We start from the raw sequence: 14689 nt of genomic DNA on the forward strand, positions 1-14689 counted from the left end.
TCTGATGATCTCCAAATGCTGCGGGAATAAGAACTGACTACACTGTGTAAATGGATTTCGTTCAGGAAAGTGAGGTAACAAGATTTTGTTTCCTCTACAGATAAGCATTTGCCTTCAAACTCCAGATCTTTACTAAAATGAGTCAGATCCCAAACTTTAATTCAGTAGTAAGCAATTTACATAAATGCTAAGTTTTATACTTTTATTTACAGACAGATTTTTGGCTCATTTTATAGACTTGTATTTTTTCCAGAACTGCAGCTACCTATTAGACATCCCTGAAAGGGACACACTCGATGGTATCATAAAGTCTGCAGGAGCCACAAAATGAACATCCTTGTGCAGAGTTTGTTGCCACCTGGAGCTCCATTACATAAAGTGGGACTCTGCAGGGGAGCAGAAACCTGCCCAGGCTGTGCAGAAACAAGACTGTGTATTGCCGCCTCAGTCCTATGTGATTGGGATGTGCTAAATGAGTGTTACTTGACAGGCACCCATGGCACTGGCACAGTCCTCTGGCACTGGCCCCTTGCTTTCCCCGGGTGGCAGGAAGGCAGATGGCACCTGACTAGCACCAGAGTTAGTAGAAAATTAATTCACCAAAACCCCTTGAACAATTTCAAAACTGCAGAGGACGTTTTATTGCCATTAATACCACACAAGCTCACCACTACAGAATGGTAGAGGCACATAAGAAAACGAAAGTAAAAAAGCCACCAAATCAAGAAAAAGTTACTAGAAACTCAGTAACTGAAACCTAAATAACTCAAACTTAAATATTTTATTTACATTTTATGTGATGCTTATTAAAATTAGTCAAATGTATCATGAAAAATCTGTGTACACTACTACCACTAAAGAAATCTTGAAAAACTTTGCTAATCTCAGGCCAAGACTTAAAAATGAATCTAGTCACCACAAGCCAGTGTGTCTGCTTAGAAACATATTGTAAACACCTGGGGAAATATTGTCTTTTGTTTGTACATTTCCAATATGATTTAAATACAATGTCGCCTTATGTACAACAGATTTCAACTTCCACCAACATAACAAAATCCTCATCGTATGAGGGGCCTTTTCAAATCTAGCAGGCCCCCATAGGATGTTCCTGTTCTTCCATAACCTCCTTTTGAGAGGCACACAATCATCACCTGGATGCAGGGATGCTTCCAGTACAAAGCAGGCCCTGGAGGAGATCTCAAGCATCATTCTGTGAGAAAGTTCCACCCTGCAGAGGGCACAACAGAAATCAAACTCTAAACTATCTAAACATGGACAAAGGAAACACGGCTTGGCTGAGGGACCCAAGCATTCAAAAACTATGTCTGCACAGAAACCAAGTCATACTCATTTTAGTGAGGCTTGGACTCCTTGGGTCCCATGTCACTTTCAAAGATGGAATGTAAATTATCCAGATGATTTGGAAACAAACCTGAATCCCAGTGTCTGGCCAAAATTTATTATCTCGAAAATAGAACTGAAGAGAATGAAATATAGGACAAAAGAGGGGGAAAGTAGCCCTTTAAGTACTGGAGGCTCCAGTTTTTCAAGCACCTGGGACTGGACTGACCAAAAAAGAAATCACTCTGCACCAGAACAAAAAAACTGTATTTTGCACCAATGTAGAGTGGATAAGGTGAACTAATATGTTTCTTTCGTCTCTATTTCCTAATATTTAGATCCTGCCTCTTATTATAATTTTTTCTTAAAGTAGTTTGCAAGTGATCATGCCAATATCTTATTTTGTTGATCTCAACAGGATATTCTTTAGAAGATGCATTTATTCACTTGGGAACACACTAGTGTAATTAGCCTTGACATTTTGACAGTCTGATCGTAAACACAGAGTTCTCTATGTGCTTTTAAGGCAAAAAGATCTCTGATTCAACAGGGCAAAACATTCAAGATGTGAATGTTGCAAAAAACCCATGGATATTTTGTTATACAAAGTCCTGACCATTGCAAGCATGAGTGCCAGAAACACACAAAGTCAAAAGACTGATGTATTGTTAACGGCACTTCTAATTTTAGATGGATTTTAGATGGGGGAAGGGAGGGGTTGGTTTGGTTTTTCCTCATGATATTTTTCATGGTAACTGCCTCCCCCACCCTACTACTCCCCACCTCTCTCTTCCCACAAAATTCACATGTTCAAAACAAAGTCTGACCATCCTGGAAGCCGGAGTCCTTGGCAGATGTTCCACCAGGGAAAGAATGTGGGCTGTGCCAGAAGGAGCAGGGGTGCCTTGGGAAGAGGGGATGCTGAAGAAGGAAACTGCAAACAAAGTTGAGCTGCACCAGCCTGGGCAGAGCCAACTCTGTTACCTTTGCAAAACACGGCAGTGTGACTTCTACAGACAGCCTCAGGGCCCTGCAGTCCCTACAGATGTCAGACCTCACTTACTTCAGCAGCCCTTCGAGGGTGTGCACAGGAAAGAAGTTTTTATCTTCCCTTTTCTGTTTTTTTTTGCAGTACTGTGAGTTTCCATCCTGGCTCACCATCAGTACGATGAGCTGCAGGGAAAGCACTGCCAGGGACCAGCCACAGGATGAAGAAAGAGTAGAAACAGCTTTTTAGCACAACTAGTTGGAAAATCAGCTTGGCTGTGACATCAGCACACCCCCAGCCTCACAGGAATAGGGTCCACTGTGTACAGATGCACACCATGTTCCCTCACAGCACCCCAAAGCTGTGCCCAAAGCCTGCTGAGAGCAACATGCCATGGCCACCAGTGGGAATGACACAAGGCTGAAGGTTCCCTGCCTGCCAAAGCCTTTTCTTTATGAGGATGGGAAGTGATGCTGTCTAGGATACTATGGGTTATCAATGTGCTGGAAATCAGAGTTCTTTGAAAACATACTGGGGTGGGAGGGGGGAAATAAAAGCAAAAAACGTACCAAACAAAATCCCAAAACAAAAAAAAAACAAAAGCAAAGAAAGTCAAAACGAAACCAAACACACCACACACAAAATAAAAAAATCAACACAGACTAAAAAGCCAGAAGACTGTGCCAAAGTGATTAGGGACTTCCAACCACCTCCCAGTGTGATCCAGCATACTTAGATCTCCTAGGTTTCTTTGAGAAGACTTTGACTCAGTCTTACAATGATACTTCTAAAAAGCTGCAGCGGAATAGTTCTGAAAATTATTGAGTAATAAGCAAATTGAACTGTGTATTTATAAGTTAAAGTGACACTAATTAGAGCCCTTAGGCAGCAGGGACCAGAAAGAGACAATCAAAATCACATCCCTCTTTTCCTTTATATTTAAAAATGTCCTCTTGGGTCTGCATACAAATGCAGTTGGTTAATTTCCCCATAAGAATTTCCCCTTTACAGGGGAGGGGGGACCTGCAATTACAGGGTTATCTACTGCAAGGATGCACACAGCATTTTCTTTCTTTTGCCTTTTTATGATGCAAGAGGTTCAGTCTCAAGAAAATGCATCAGAAATTCTCCATAAACCACATCAGGAATAACTGTAAAGATCTGCTGAAAGGTCTTAAGTATTCTTGAATCCATCCTACATTCCTTTGCCCCATCTTCCCATAGGACTGGGCAGTTCAGTCTACAGGCTCAAACCACTTCAGAGGGGCTGAGAGCAAGTTAAGACTTTTTTTGGCACAGATTGCCCCTCCCCAGTGATTTTTCAGGGAGTGCTTTTCACTGTTTTCTACTGAGAAAAGACTATTAAAGCTGAGAAATTGGACTTCAGAGCCTTTAAACCTTACTACTAGCTCAAGAGTTATAACTTTTCTCACCTTTCCCCTCACTCCTCTCTGAACTCTTTCCCTCCCTGTAGCACAGTGAAATGAAGAAAATAATATGCAAGCACAACACTTAAAATATACTTTTAAAATAATTTTTCTTCTAGCTACTGAAGACTTCTGAGCTCTTGGGACTTATCTGTTGAGGTCATAATAAGGTTTTTACAATAGCTTACAATCTGATTACAAGTTTGACATGGGAACATTCAATTCCATGCTAGTAGCCTGGAGAGATCTGCCTAAATTTTCAGACATGTTCTGTTGATAATTTTTTTTTTTCAAGGAAATCAATTGAAAACTTGGATTTGGCTGAGAAGAAACTCTTCAGGGTGGGAAGCAGTCACGATTCAGAATTGTTCCTGACTTGCCCTACTTTTTCACCATTATTCATGGATGAAAAAGAATCCAACCAAATTTTTCCCACTGCATTTTGGAGTTAAACAGGGAGGCCATGTGCCAGCTGCTTCTCACAGAAGGGCCTCCTGCCCCAAGGATCCATACAGCTGGGGCACTCCTTAACATGATCCAATATACAAGTCTCATGCACCACATTTCTGGCAATTTGGGATGCCTGCCATCAACACACAGCCCCAAAAGATTAGCCTGCATGGCCAGCCCCCATTGGCCAAGGCAGGCTCCTGGCTGGCCACAGGACAAACCTGAAACTTATTTAAAAATCCTTTGCCAAAAGATTGACGTAAACATTCCCCACCACCAATCTGAAACAGGCCCCAAGCTGCTGCCAAAGCTTGCCCAGTCCACCTAGGTCTAAAAACAAGCTTGATGTGGGAATCAAAGGTGGCCAGAAAAGATACTACCCACTTCATTCCTTATGCACCATTTGTTACAGAAACCAAAACTCCACAGCCCTGAAGCTCAGAAAGAGCTTTTGATCTACACTGGAGATAAATTCACATTTTAAATTTGCCTTCAGATTGTCAGTAAAAACAGGCCACAGACCTCACGGGCCTGCACTGCAACATAATGATAGTTTTAATGAGGTTTTAAACTGGACGGGTAAAGCACTGCAAGGTTGCAATTTTACTCAAAATATGCAAACCTTTAACTTCACGTTCCCAGAGTATTACTATTTTTTTATTTTTAAATGAAGGGTCCTCCTTTGGAACAGTGCTTATCTTTCTGAATTTTATCTGACAAATGCACAAGACCAAATAACTCTCCCCTTCCTTCTGCATCTAATGTGCAGAGAAGAGCAAGTGCCTTTGGAAGAGGCAGCAGAAGAGATTGTCCTGGCTCCACATCACATCTAGGTTCAAACAGTGGGGGGAAGGACTCAACAGTCCTTGAGCGGAAAGGCACTACAGGAGGAATTTCAGGGAGCATTTTAATTCTTTATTACACACAGTGCTGAAATATTTGCAACGATTATAGTCACATATCTCATGACTCTTACAACGTGAAGTTTGTTGGAACGCTTCTTTCCCCAAAAGCCTTTCCTGTCCCCATGATTAGGTGCACAAAAAACATTCACAGTGTAAAGCCTGTTTTCAGTTGCTTGTAGCTCTCAAAAATTCCCCTTAGGGGCTGACATGATTTAAGCTTAATCCTAGACCAGAGGGAAGTTTTTTTCCCCACCTCCAAGCAACTATGTTAGAAACATGCATTTGGTTACCCCTCAGCAGTGGCAGAGTGAGAAAAAACATGGTTGAGTGGTTTAAGACTCTTCCTTTCACAAGAGTAATAGACGGCCTCAGGGAACAGAAGGGAAAGGGGAAGCACGGGGGTGGCAGGGTAGAGAAAACAAAACATGAGATGCAAGTGCTACACAGAGGGACTGAGGGAATAGCAAGGTTGATCCACTTGTAATCAACTAAATAACTACCTAGACAATATAAACAACTCTACAAAATTGTATCTTACACCTCCAAAGGAAAAAAATAAGTAAATTTCTGGGCTTAGTTGGATTCAGGCTGCAAGAGCCAGCTCTTTTAGATGACGCTTTATTGGGAAACAGTCAAAGAGATCTTTGTGTACATATCCATATAAAATTTGCTATCTCTGATCTCTGTCATACTGTTACCAAAAAAAGAAGTGTGACTAAGAAAGCTTGAATACTACTTCAGTATGGCTATCCAGCCCTCTCAGCCTCAAGTCTTTTAGGGTTATTTTCTTTTTACAGGTCATCTTTTATTTCATGCCCATCATATGTGGCTATTTTAAGGGGCTATAGAGAGGTGCTGAATGCTGATAAGGCAAATCCTGTATCCCTTAATCCACTGCTAAATCACTCTGCCAGCCTTCAAGGGCACCAGACAGATGGAGTGCACTAGGAAACTGCCCACAGGCTGGTTACTTCAACCCCAGCTCATCTTTAATCCAGAAAGGTTTTGTTCTGGTATTTTAATCATTGATTGACTGGGAACTCTCTTCCATGCTGGGTTAGGTAAAATATCCATGTCAGAGGTACTGGGGAATTCTTGAGGCTGTAGATCATACGAGCGGTGTGAGACAGGATGCGTCTCGAGGGAACCAAGGAAGCCATGAGGAATGTAGAAAGTCACAGGGTTAAAGCCACATTAAGACAGCTGTTATGTTAATGAGAGTTCTGCTTTTCTTCTAGCTGTGGGTCATTGATTTAGAAAAACATGAACAAGGTCTTTTTCATTTTATCATATTTTTCCACTGAAGGTAACATAGACTAAAACATCATATCCTAGATCCCATTCGTCTTGCTAACAACACTTATGAGGTAAGTTATCTTTATTATGTTTGTGTGCAAATGATTCCCAGAGCTTGATTTGGTCTTACCTGGCCTAAGTCTACATATGAAGCTGTTTTGCAAGCATTTCACTCAGTAAACACGTTAAGAAAAGAGTCATGCACCACTGAGTTTGCCTTCCAGACAAATTCATCCACACATCTGATTTTCTCCCACAGTCATAACAAACACTTACAAGAAATGTGGTGTGAAGTCTTCTGCAAAAACATTTAGCAGGTAAAACTCAAAAAGTCTGGGCCTTTCAAGACAGATGCTCAATAATACAGCCATGCTGCAATAGCCATGATTGTCTTAAAAAATCAGAGGGGTATTTGTATTGCTTATATCAGTTTGCACAGTCTGAATGCCTCAGGCTGAGTTTCGAAGGTGAAAACATAATAGCATTTCACCAAAGAAACGAAATTCACCTGTGTCCTTGATTAGACCACAAGTCACCATTCATTTCTCTTCCTTTGTTAGATCACAAGCTTCAACGTTTTGCTTGTCACCCAACCACACATTTGCTTAGTAACACTTGCAACTCCGACTGATTTAAACAGGGTGTACTTTTCCCAACAATTTGTAAATGTCAAATGGTGAAAGAGCAGCAGAAGATTCTGCTTGCAGTATTAAACTTTTCACAGGATGTGTTTCCTTGATATGAAACAGAATAAGTCCTAAACGAAAATTGAACTCTGGGGTGCAGCTTACTCCAGAATAATTTGGCTGCTGTTTTCCTGGGTTTAGACAGCTAAAAATCCAGGTTCATGTTTTTTTCAAAAAATTTAAATCCACTTCATGTTACAGCTCCAGTACATTAGCTTATTTTAGACAATCCATATCTACATGAGGCTGTGGAGGCTTAGAAGTTATTTGAGCACTTTTTTTCTTTTGAATTAAACTGAGAGTGGGGATAAAAGAGATATTACAGAGTTTATACCAAGTCAACTTCAAAATCTAACCTAAAAGTGAACTGTAGATACTGCATCAGCCACCTTGCTCACCTGCATGGCTCTGTAGACACACAGTCCTTTAAAAAATGTTTTTCTCTCCTTTGTTAATGCCTGGAAAACCCAGACAAAACCAGATGAAATCAGTTTAATAACCATAAACTGGCACAACAGCTGACCTGATTACATGCAGAATGCTGTCAAATGCATAAAACAAACAAATGGGGATATCAGACCTTCTTCTTCTCCAAAGATTCAGTATTATACTCATGGTAGGTATGGAAAAATTAATGGGGAAGACACAAAAGTTTTTTTAAAGCGCTTCTCTTAAACAGTTAAAAACCAACGTCCAGGTACAGACATAAAAACCCTACAGCTGTAAACAATGTTGTTTCACATTTTCCTTCTACTCCGGAGCAGGATCATGTAAGAATATAACGCTAACAGAAAAGGAAACTCCTTTCATTAGGCAGCTTGTAAATACATACCTGGACACGAGCCTCTGTGAGTTTGGCTCTTTGCGCAAGCTCTTCCCTAGTGTAAATGTCAGGGTAGTGTGTCCGCTCAAAGGCTCTTTCCAGCTCTTCCAGTTGTTCTGCTGTGAAGGTTGTCCTGCTGCGACGCTGCTTTCTTTTTAAAGGCAAATCTGGTTCAGAATCAATATCAGAGCCTTCATCAGACTGAGGTGCTGATGCTCAAAAAAGAAAAAAAAAAGGCAAAAATTAACTTTAGTTAAGGAGAAAGAACAGCAAAATACTGAATCAGTCAATGACATCCTTTCATATGGAGGCTGTCTTGGACCAAAGGCCCCTCACACACCCTGATTCAGAGCTTGAGGAAACTCACCAAGAAACAAATCACATACAGCATGAACATGACCCAGGAAGGGGCTACCAACTCTTGCAATCAGCAGTTTATAGAGAAATCAATATAGAAACTCTGAACTTCACAGGCATGGAGATAGTGAGGTCACAGACAGGGCCAGCCAGATCCCAGCAGCACTGCTTGTTTCCCCTGGCAATCAAGTGAACTCCAGCTACAGCTGAACCCAGAGCTATAACTGTGTAGGCAGCAAAGCCTCTTCCACTATCCAACCACATTCACTTTCTCCAGCAAACAATAATGAACCAAAAAGTAGACTTTCAAAGCCAGTCTTCACTTGCATCAGCTGCTGTCCAGGCAACCAGCATTCCTTCTCGCCTGAGTCTTCAGGGGAAACCACCTAAAGAGGGCAGACACTCCCCAGCGATGCTGAAACTGCTTGTTCAATGGAAATACAAGCATTGCTGCTACTACTTCAACAATGCCAAAGAAATTATTGATATAGACAGTGATTTAATAGAATCCTTTTAATGTAATGTGTTTGGAAGCAAACTGTTTCTCAAGCTCCAGCTAAAACCCCCCACCATGTTCATTTCTAGCTATCTTACACTTCCAATTTCACTCAAGCTGTTTGAGCTAATAAATACACCTGTAAATAATCTGTTTACTTAGAGCATGAGAAACACAAAGTGCTTTTTTGGATAATTCAGCTGAAAAGTTTATTAATTTCTGCACACAAAAAAAAAAAAAAAAAAAGAACAATTACTGCTAGACCAGTGGCTCTTTTGTGAAAGGTGTCTTCATTTTCCAGACAGCATCAATATCTTGGACCCAGCACACACAGACATAAGGAGAATCTCCTATGGATTTCCACATCGATATACTGAACAAACATCAACTCCCAGAGTCTCTTAATTGCCGTGAAGGTTTGTCGCAAGTAAGACTGGACTAAGAGGTTCTCATTTTTGAGAATACTGTTCTCTAGAACAAAGGAGAATCAGCACAAACATCCTATCCCAAACAGTTCAAGTTCAGTCCTTATTAAACAGGCAATCTAGAGTATCCCAAAATTAACATAATTAACATTGTCAGAATTAGTGACAAATCCCAAATCTTCTCAGCTGGGGTCCCAAGTGACACCTGCCTTCCTCAGCAACTGCCAAGTTACAACCCTCCAGGACGGCTCCATGCTGTCATTCAAGAATAAAAAGAAACAGGGCATTTTAAATATAGTTCCCCGATGTCACTCTCAGATATAAATCACTCACCTTAAGCAGTACAGCACTTACTGCCCAGCTAGACTGGTGGAGGAGAGCACACCAGCCACACTACCAGGGTCACTTTGGCTACCACTGCACTCTGCCCTTACCTGGTGTAGCGAGATCTGAAACAGAGCTCAGAAATGTCCGTTTTGGAGACAACTCCTCTGACAAAAGCTGCCTTTTATTGTGTACAATGAGTTTAAAAGAAAAGGAAGTCAAATCCCAAGATGTCAGGAATTCTTTCACTACTCTTTCAGACTCCATATGTATGTGTAGAACTTCTTCAAACATCTACATATCTGCCTATAAAAAGCCAGCTAAAACTGCAATTTAAAGGGGATGTTTACTGCTAAATTTATGAAGTCCCTCACCAACTGAGTGGGAAGTATCAGGAGACATATCATTAACTTCTTAAAAATATTTTATAAAGACTTAGCAAAATCTTGGGATGTTTCCCTATGCTCTTATTCCTTTCTGCAAGAGAATGCAGAACTGAAACCCTGATTTCATTTCATTTTCACTTTATATTTTACTAAGCAGTATATGAAAGGAACAAAGGTAAACCAGTTTAAAAAAAAACCTATAGTATCTAAGAGTCCGGAAAAATATGCGTAATCAAGTGCAAGAATTTAAAGAGAAAGTAATAAAATTAAAGTAGGGGAAAAATGTATATTAAATGAAATTACTTTCATACCTATCTGCTTTCACTGGCATTACCTTTTGCCAGGCCTGGCTGCTATGTGCAGCTTTATTGAAAACGTTAGCTTCTTTTGTCTTATTTTCCCTGTGATGTTAAAGTCAGACAAATGTAATCTCTAAGGATAGTTACATGTCTGTACTACAAACTGTACTGGTTTTATTTCTTACAAAGTATTCTTACAAAGTATTACTATCCTCAAGGAAGCTTTTATTCTTATGTTTTGCTATTAAAATACCATTATTAGACTTTTGTATAGTTGAGAAGCCAATCAGTACTGGCTAAGCAAAAAAATTGGATACACCTCAACCTGTAGACAAGCAGAATTTATTTTATATACGTTAAATAGCCACAGCACATTGCCCTCTCTCTAAGCAGTATCTCACTAACAGGACTATTGACTTCAATAATATACAAAGATATTATTCAGCACAGATAAAGCTGGTGAGATTTTAGCTGGGTTATTTCTACATCCATCACCTCCACAGACAAAAAACATGCGTATCACTAACCTTTACGTGTGTTCTAATGATTCTAATTTTCCAACACCTCGAGTTATAAATAGAAGAAGGAGACTCAGTGCCCTGGGAGATTCCCTGGCTGGACTCCTTGGGATCACCGGAACCCCTCTTACTATACAGCTCAAAATGGGAGAGGCAGCCAACAGCACTACTAGTTGCTGAGTCACAAAGAATAATTTAAAAAGGAATTACAGAATTAAAGAGAAATTATTTGTCCCTTAACTGCTCGTGACCTATCTGGTGGCCTAAGGAAGTGCTGCATGCTGATTATCACCACAAATGCAAAACCCCACTGCCCAATGTCACAGGCATTTGGTCACCTGGAGTTCTGCAATCATCCCTTTTCCAAACACTGTAAATAGACACATCGGGGCAAAAACCGAACAACAAAATGACACACAAGAGGTCATTCTGTGGGCTGTTCTTCCTCTCAGCAAGACATTTCATTTGAATAATTAAATAACAATAACATGACAACCATTTAAAGCCCATGCATTAGGGCTGCAACACAGTGCACCTGACAGAGGCAGGCAGAGAGGTTATCTTGGAGAGGTTATCATCCTGTGACCCTGGGAAGCACAATTTCTCTGGCAGCTCTTCACGCACCGTTACATTTTTTAATAATGTATTACACAGCCTCTTCCACCTAGTGTAACAGCCAGAATGAATTGTCTAGCCATGGATCTCACTAAAATAAGGACAATGAAAAAAATTAAAAATAGCAAAGGCCAGGGAGGCTTGTGGTAGCTCTTTATTAGCTAGCTACCCTCCACATCCATCTTCTCAGTTCTTTATTTAAGCAAGATTAATTTCACAGGGTCTTCCCCCTTGAGCCACCCCAGCTCCAGGGCTCACCAGGGTGTCCATTCTGGTGGCCCTGGGGCTCATTGGGGTGTTCATTCTGCAGGCTGTGGGGCTCTCAGGGCAGCCCCAGCCCTGGGGCTCATTGGGGTGTACATTCTGTTGGCTGTGGGGCTCACCAGGGTGTTCATTCTGCCAGCCCTGGGGTGCACAGGGTAGCCCCAGCTCTAGGGCTCACCGGGGTGTTTGCTCTACTGGCTGTGGGGCTCACTGAGGTGTTCATTCTGCCGGCCCTGGGGCTCACCAGGGCAGCAGTGGCTGCCGGCGCCTGTCTGATTCTCGCAGCCATCCAGGCTGAGGCGAGGCGAGTGACCTCCTCGTGTTTGCTCGGGTGCAGGCGAGGGGAGTGCAGCAGGGCCGCCACCCCCACACAAACCCACAGCAAATGACAAATGACACTTTCTCTTTGTGATCTTTGGGATTTTTGTTGACTTATTTGGAGGCTTTTGTTGGGTCCTAAGAAATGGCCTGTGGCTGAGGCCTATTGGGCCGATTTCCACGCTCCATCTGTGGTATCCATCAGTGGGGCCTTTGCCCGCATTCAGGGCTCTGACACCTGCCTGGCAGGATGCAGGAGGCACAAAGGCGGCTGCCGTGGAGGCGGGGGCGGCGGGCTGGGGGGCTGGGTAGGGCAGCCCGGGTGAAGGGGATGCTCAGCAGGGGTTAATCCAGCTCCCCCTCCCCAAACCTCTGCACCTGGAGGCGTCCCTCCAACACTGCCTCTTCCCATCAGAGGTAGGGGGCTCAAACACAGCCCTCCATCACACTGCGGGGGAATTAAGGAGGAAAGGGAAGGAGAGCAGCAGAACTGCCCCAGGATGGGGGTGTCAGAAGCACCCAAGGTGCTCCCCAAACACACCTCTGGTGCTGACTCCCTGCAATGGCCAGGAGCAGGGCATTCCTGCCTGGATCCTTGTTTGTGTTGGGGTAGGCTTTCGGCAGCTGGTTTTTAACAGTCAACAGGATAGAAACACACCAAGCATCCTTTTCTTCCTCAAAATAAAGTCCACAGGAAGATAGAACAACATCCTTATTTTGTGGTAACAGCCCTCTCTCTCCTTCCCTCTCAGCAGTTCTGTTTAGGGGTGGGCTCTTATATCCATAAAAAATATAATGAAGACTCTAGAGCACCTCTCTCCCTCACAGCACATCAGCCCTTCATTTTTCTGTGTTTGCCTGGAGAAACATGACGCCAGGCTCCCCCTCTCCTCCTCCTCCTCCTCCTCCCAAAACCTCACTGTCACAGCAAGGAGCCATTAAAAAGAAAATATGCCCTGCCAGGTCTGTGCTAATCAAACCAGGACAAATAAACTCTGACACTCAACAACTCCCCGAGTGCCTGCAGCCCGGGGAGGAGACTACAGATTAGTTATGAATATGGCAGGCAGCAGGGGATGAGCTCAGGGGTCCCAAGTCACCCCGCGGCCACCTGTGAGCTCTTTAGACACCACAACTGAATGCCGTGTTTATCTAAGATAAAGCATGCTTCAAGCAACAGAAGAGCACCCCTAAATTTTAGGTTCTGGTGCTCCCACCAAAGCACTTTTGGGCAAGGTTACTGAGACTCAGGGCTGCAATTTTACCCAATTCAGTGTTCGTTTTCTGTGCTTCACCATCCATGGGGTAAGAAGACAGAAGGGGGGTTTTGACACCCCAAGTTTTACCCTATTAAGTCACAGCCCAAAACTTGTTATCTACTGGACTCCTGTTCTTTGAGAGGAAAAACAAAAGCAAATTTCAAGAAACAAAGAATGAAACAAGCAGCCACAAAAGATTTCTCAGACAAGTTATGATAAAACATGCTAATGCTGTTACATGCTTCTCTTTTCCTATTAAAAGTGAAAATTTAGGATGGGCAAATATATAAAGAAATTCTCAACCTTGCTAAAAACAGCACAGTACTTAGTACCATGTGAAATACCCACAAATAGTAGAATTGCTTTTAACCAGTTCTACTGGCATTTTGACTATGATATATCAAAGAAGAAAAAATGAAACCAAAGAGAAAGCCTCTGTTCCAGACAGGAATATCACTCATCTAACAAGGATTAAGTCACACTTCAATTACTCCTTTGAAAACCACTGCTATTTGTAAAGGGCATACTTACAAAAAAAAATTGTAAATGGCTTTTTTAAAACTCCACAGGCACTTTAAAAAAATCTGCAGTGAGAGAATGAGAGAAATGTTGAGAAAATATGGTGCTATTTAAGTAAACTCATTAATAAGTACAATCAATCCGTTGCTGGAATTAGAAAAGAGCAAGCCCATATCCTGTGAGCTCTAAGCTGGAAAGTCAGCACAGAAAGGAAACAACCACCACTGCAGTGATAAAAGTGATCTTCTTGAGAGAAATGGATGGTATTTTTATTTCGTTTGGGCTGATTCACATAGAGAAGTGTGCTTTGTATGGCAAAGTGAAAAGGAAAACAGTAGCTGCAGTAAAAGGAAATGGCCAACAGTGACTTTTATTTACAATTACCAAGAGACAGGCTATTATTGACCATATGTGCCACAATCGCCCTCCTTATCATGGGTTGGCCATCATGTCCACTGGGAGCTGTTAATGAACTGGGTAATTGAGCTGCTGACATGTGTTACCAAAACAAAACAATAGGAAGAAGAGACAAATGAACATTTTATTTGCCAATCAGAGTAGGTTCCGCTTTTCAGAGGACTGTGCCTAAGTAAGTGGCTGAATACATAAAACAGTGCATTGAAGGCAAGCAGATGCATGCACAATAATGGTTAACTGACAGCCTATGGCCCATCTGTGCTTAACATTTTGTTAAAGAAATTACTTGACTTGCTAAAGAGACAAATCATACAGCTGCCCCAAGTGCTGCATTATAAGAGATAAATCATTAGCTAAACTGTTTCATGCTTAAAATGACAATGCATATTAACAGTTATGCAGGGACATTTTGTCAGCACAGCTTGATGCAGTTATAAGTGACAAAAAATGTGACAGCTCATAGCTATTCAGTGATTTCAACTTAGAAGAGAATGACAACACTGTGAAAACAATTTCACTGCACAAACAATAGACAATTCACAGGCTCTTCTTTTTTAAAAATGTATTTAGTTTTTT

At 41.8% G+C, this 14689-nt stretch overlaps 1 protein-coding gene across 1 annotated transcript in view; it reads right to left on the bottom strand.

Annotated features, from left to right (window-relative positions):
* PAX3 (paired box 3) overlaps positions 1 to 14689 on the bottom strand; it is a 74509-nt gene that overhangs the window by 16556 nt on the left and 43264 nt on the right. The window contains exon 5 of the mRNA XM_042042365.1: positions 7926 to 8131. Within this exon, the coding sequence (XP_041898299.1) occupies positions 7926 to 8131 (206 nt within the window). The remainder of the gene's footprint in view (positions 1 to 7925; positions 8132 to 14689) is intronic.

Source organism: Corvus kubaryi, unplaced genomic scaffold, assembly GCF_017639235.1.
Source record: "Corvus kubaryi isolate FWS band 111438036 unplaced genomic scaffold, C.kubaryi_AGA036_p1.0 37397, whole genome shotgun sequence".
NCBI lineage: Eukaryota > Metazoa > Chordata > Aves > Passeriformes > Corvidae > Corvus > Corvus kubaryi.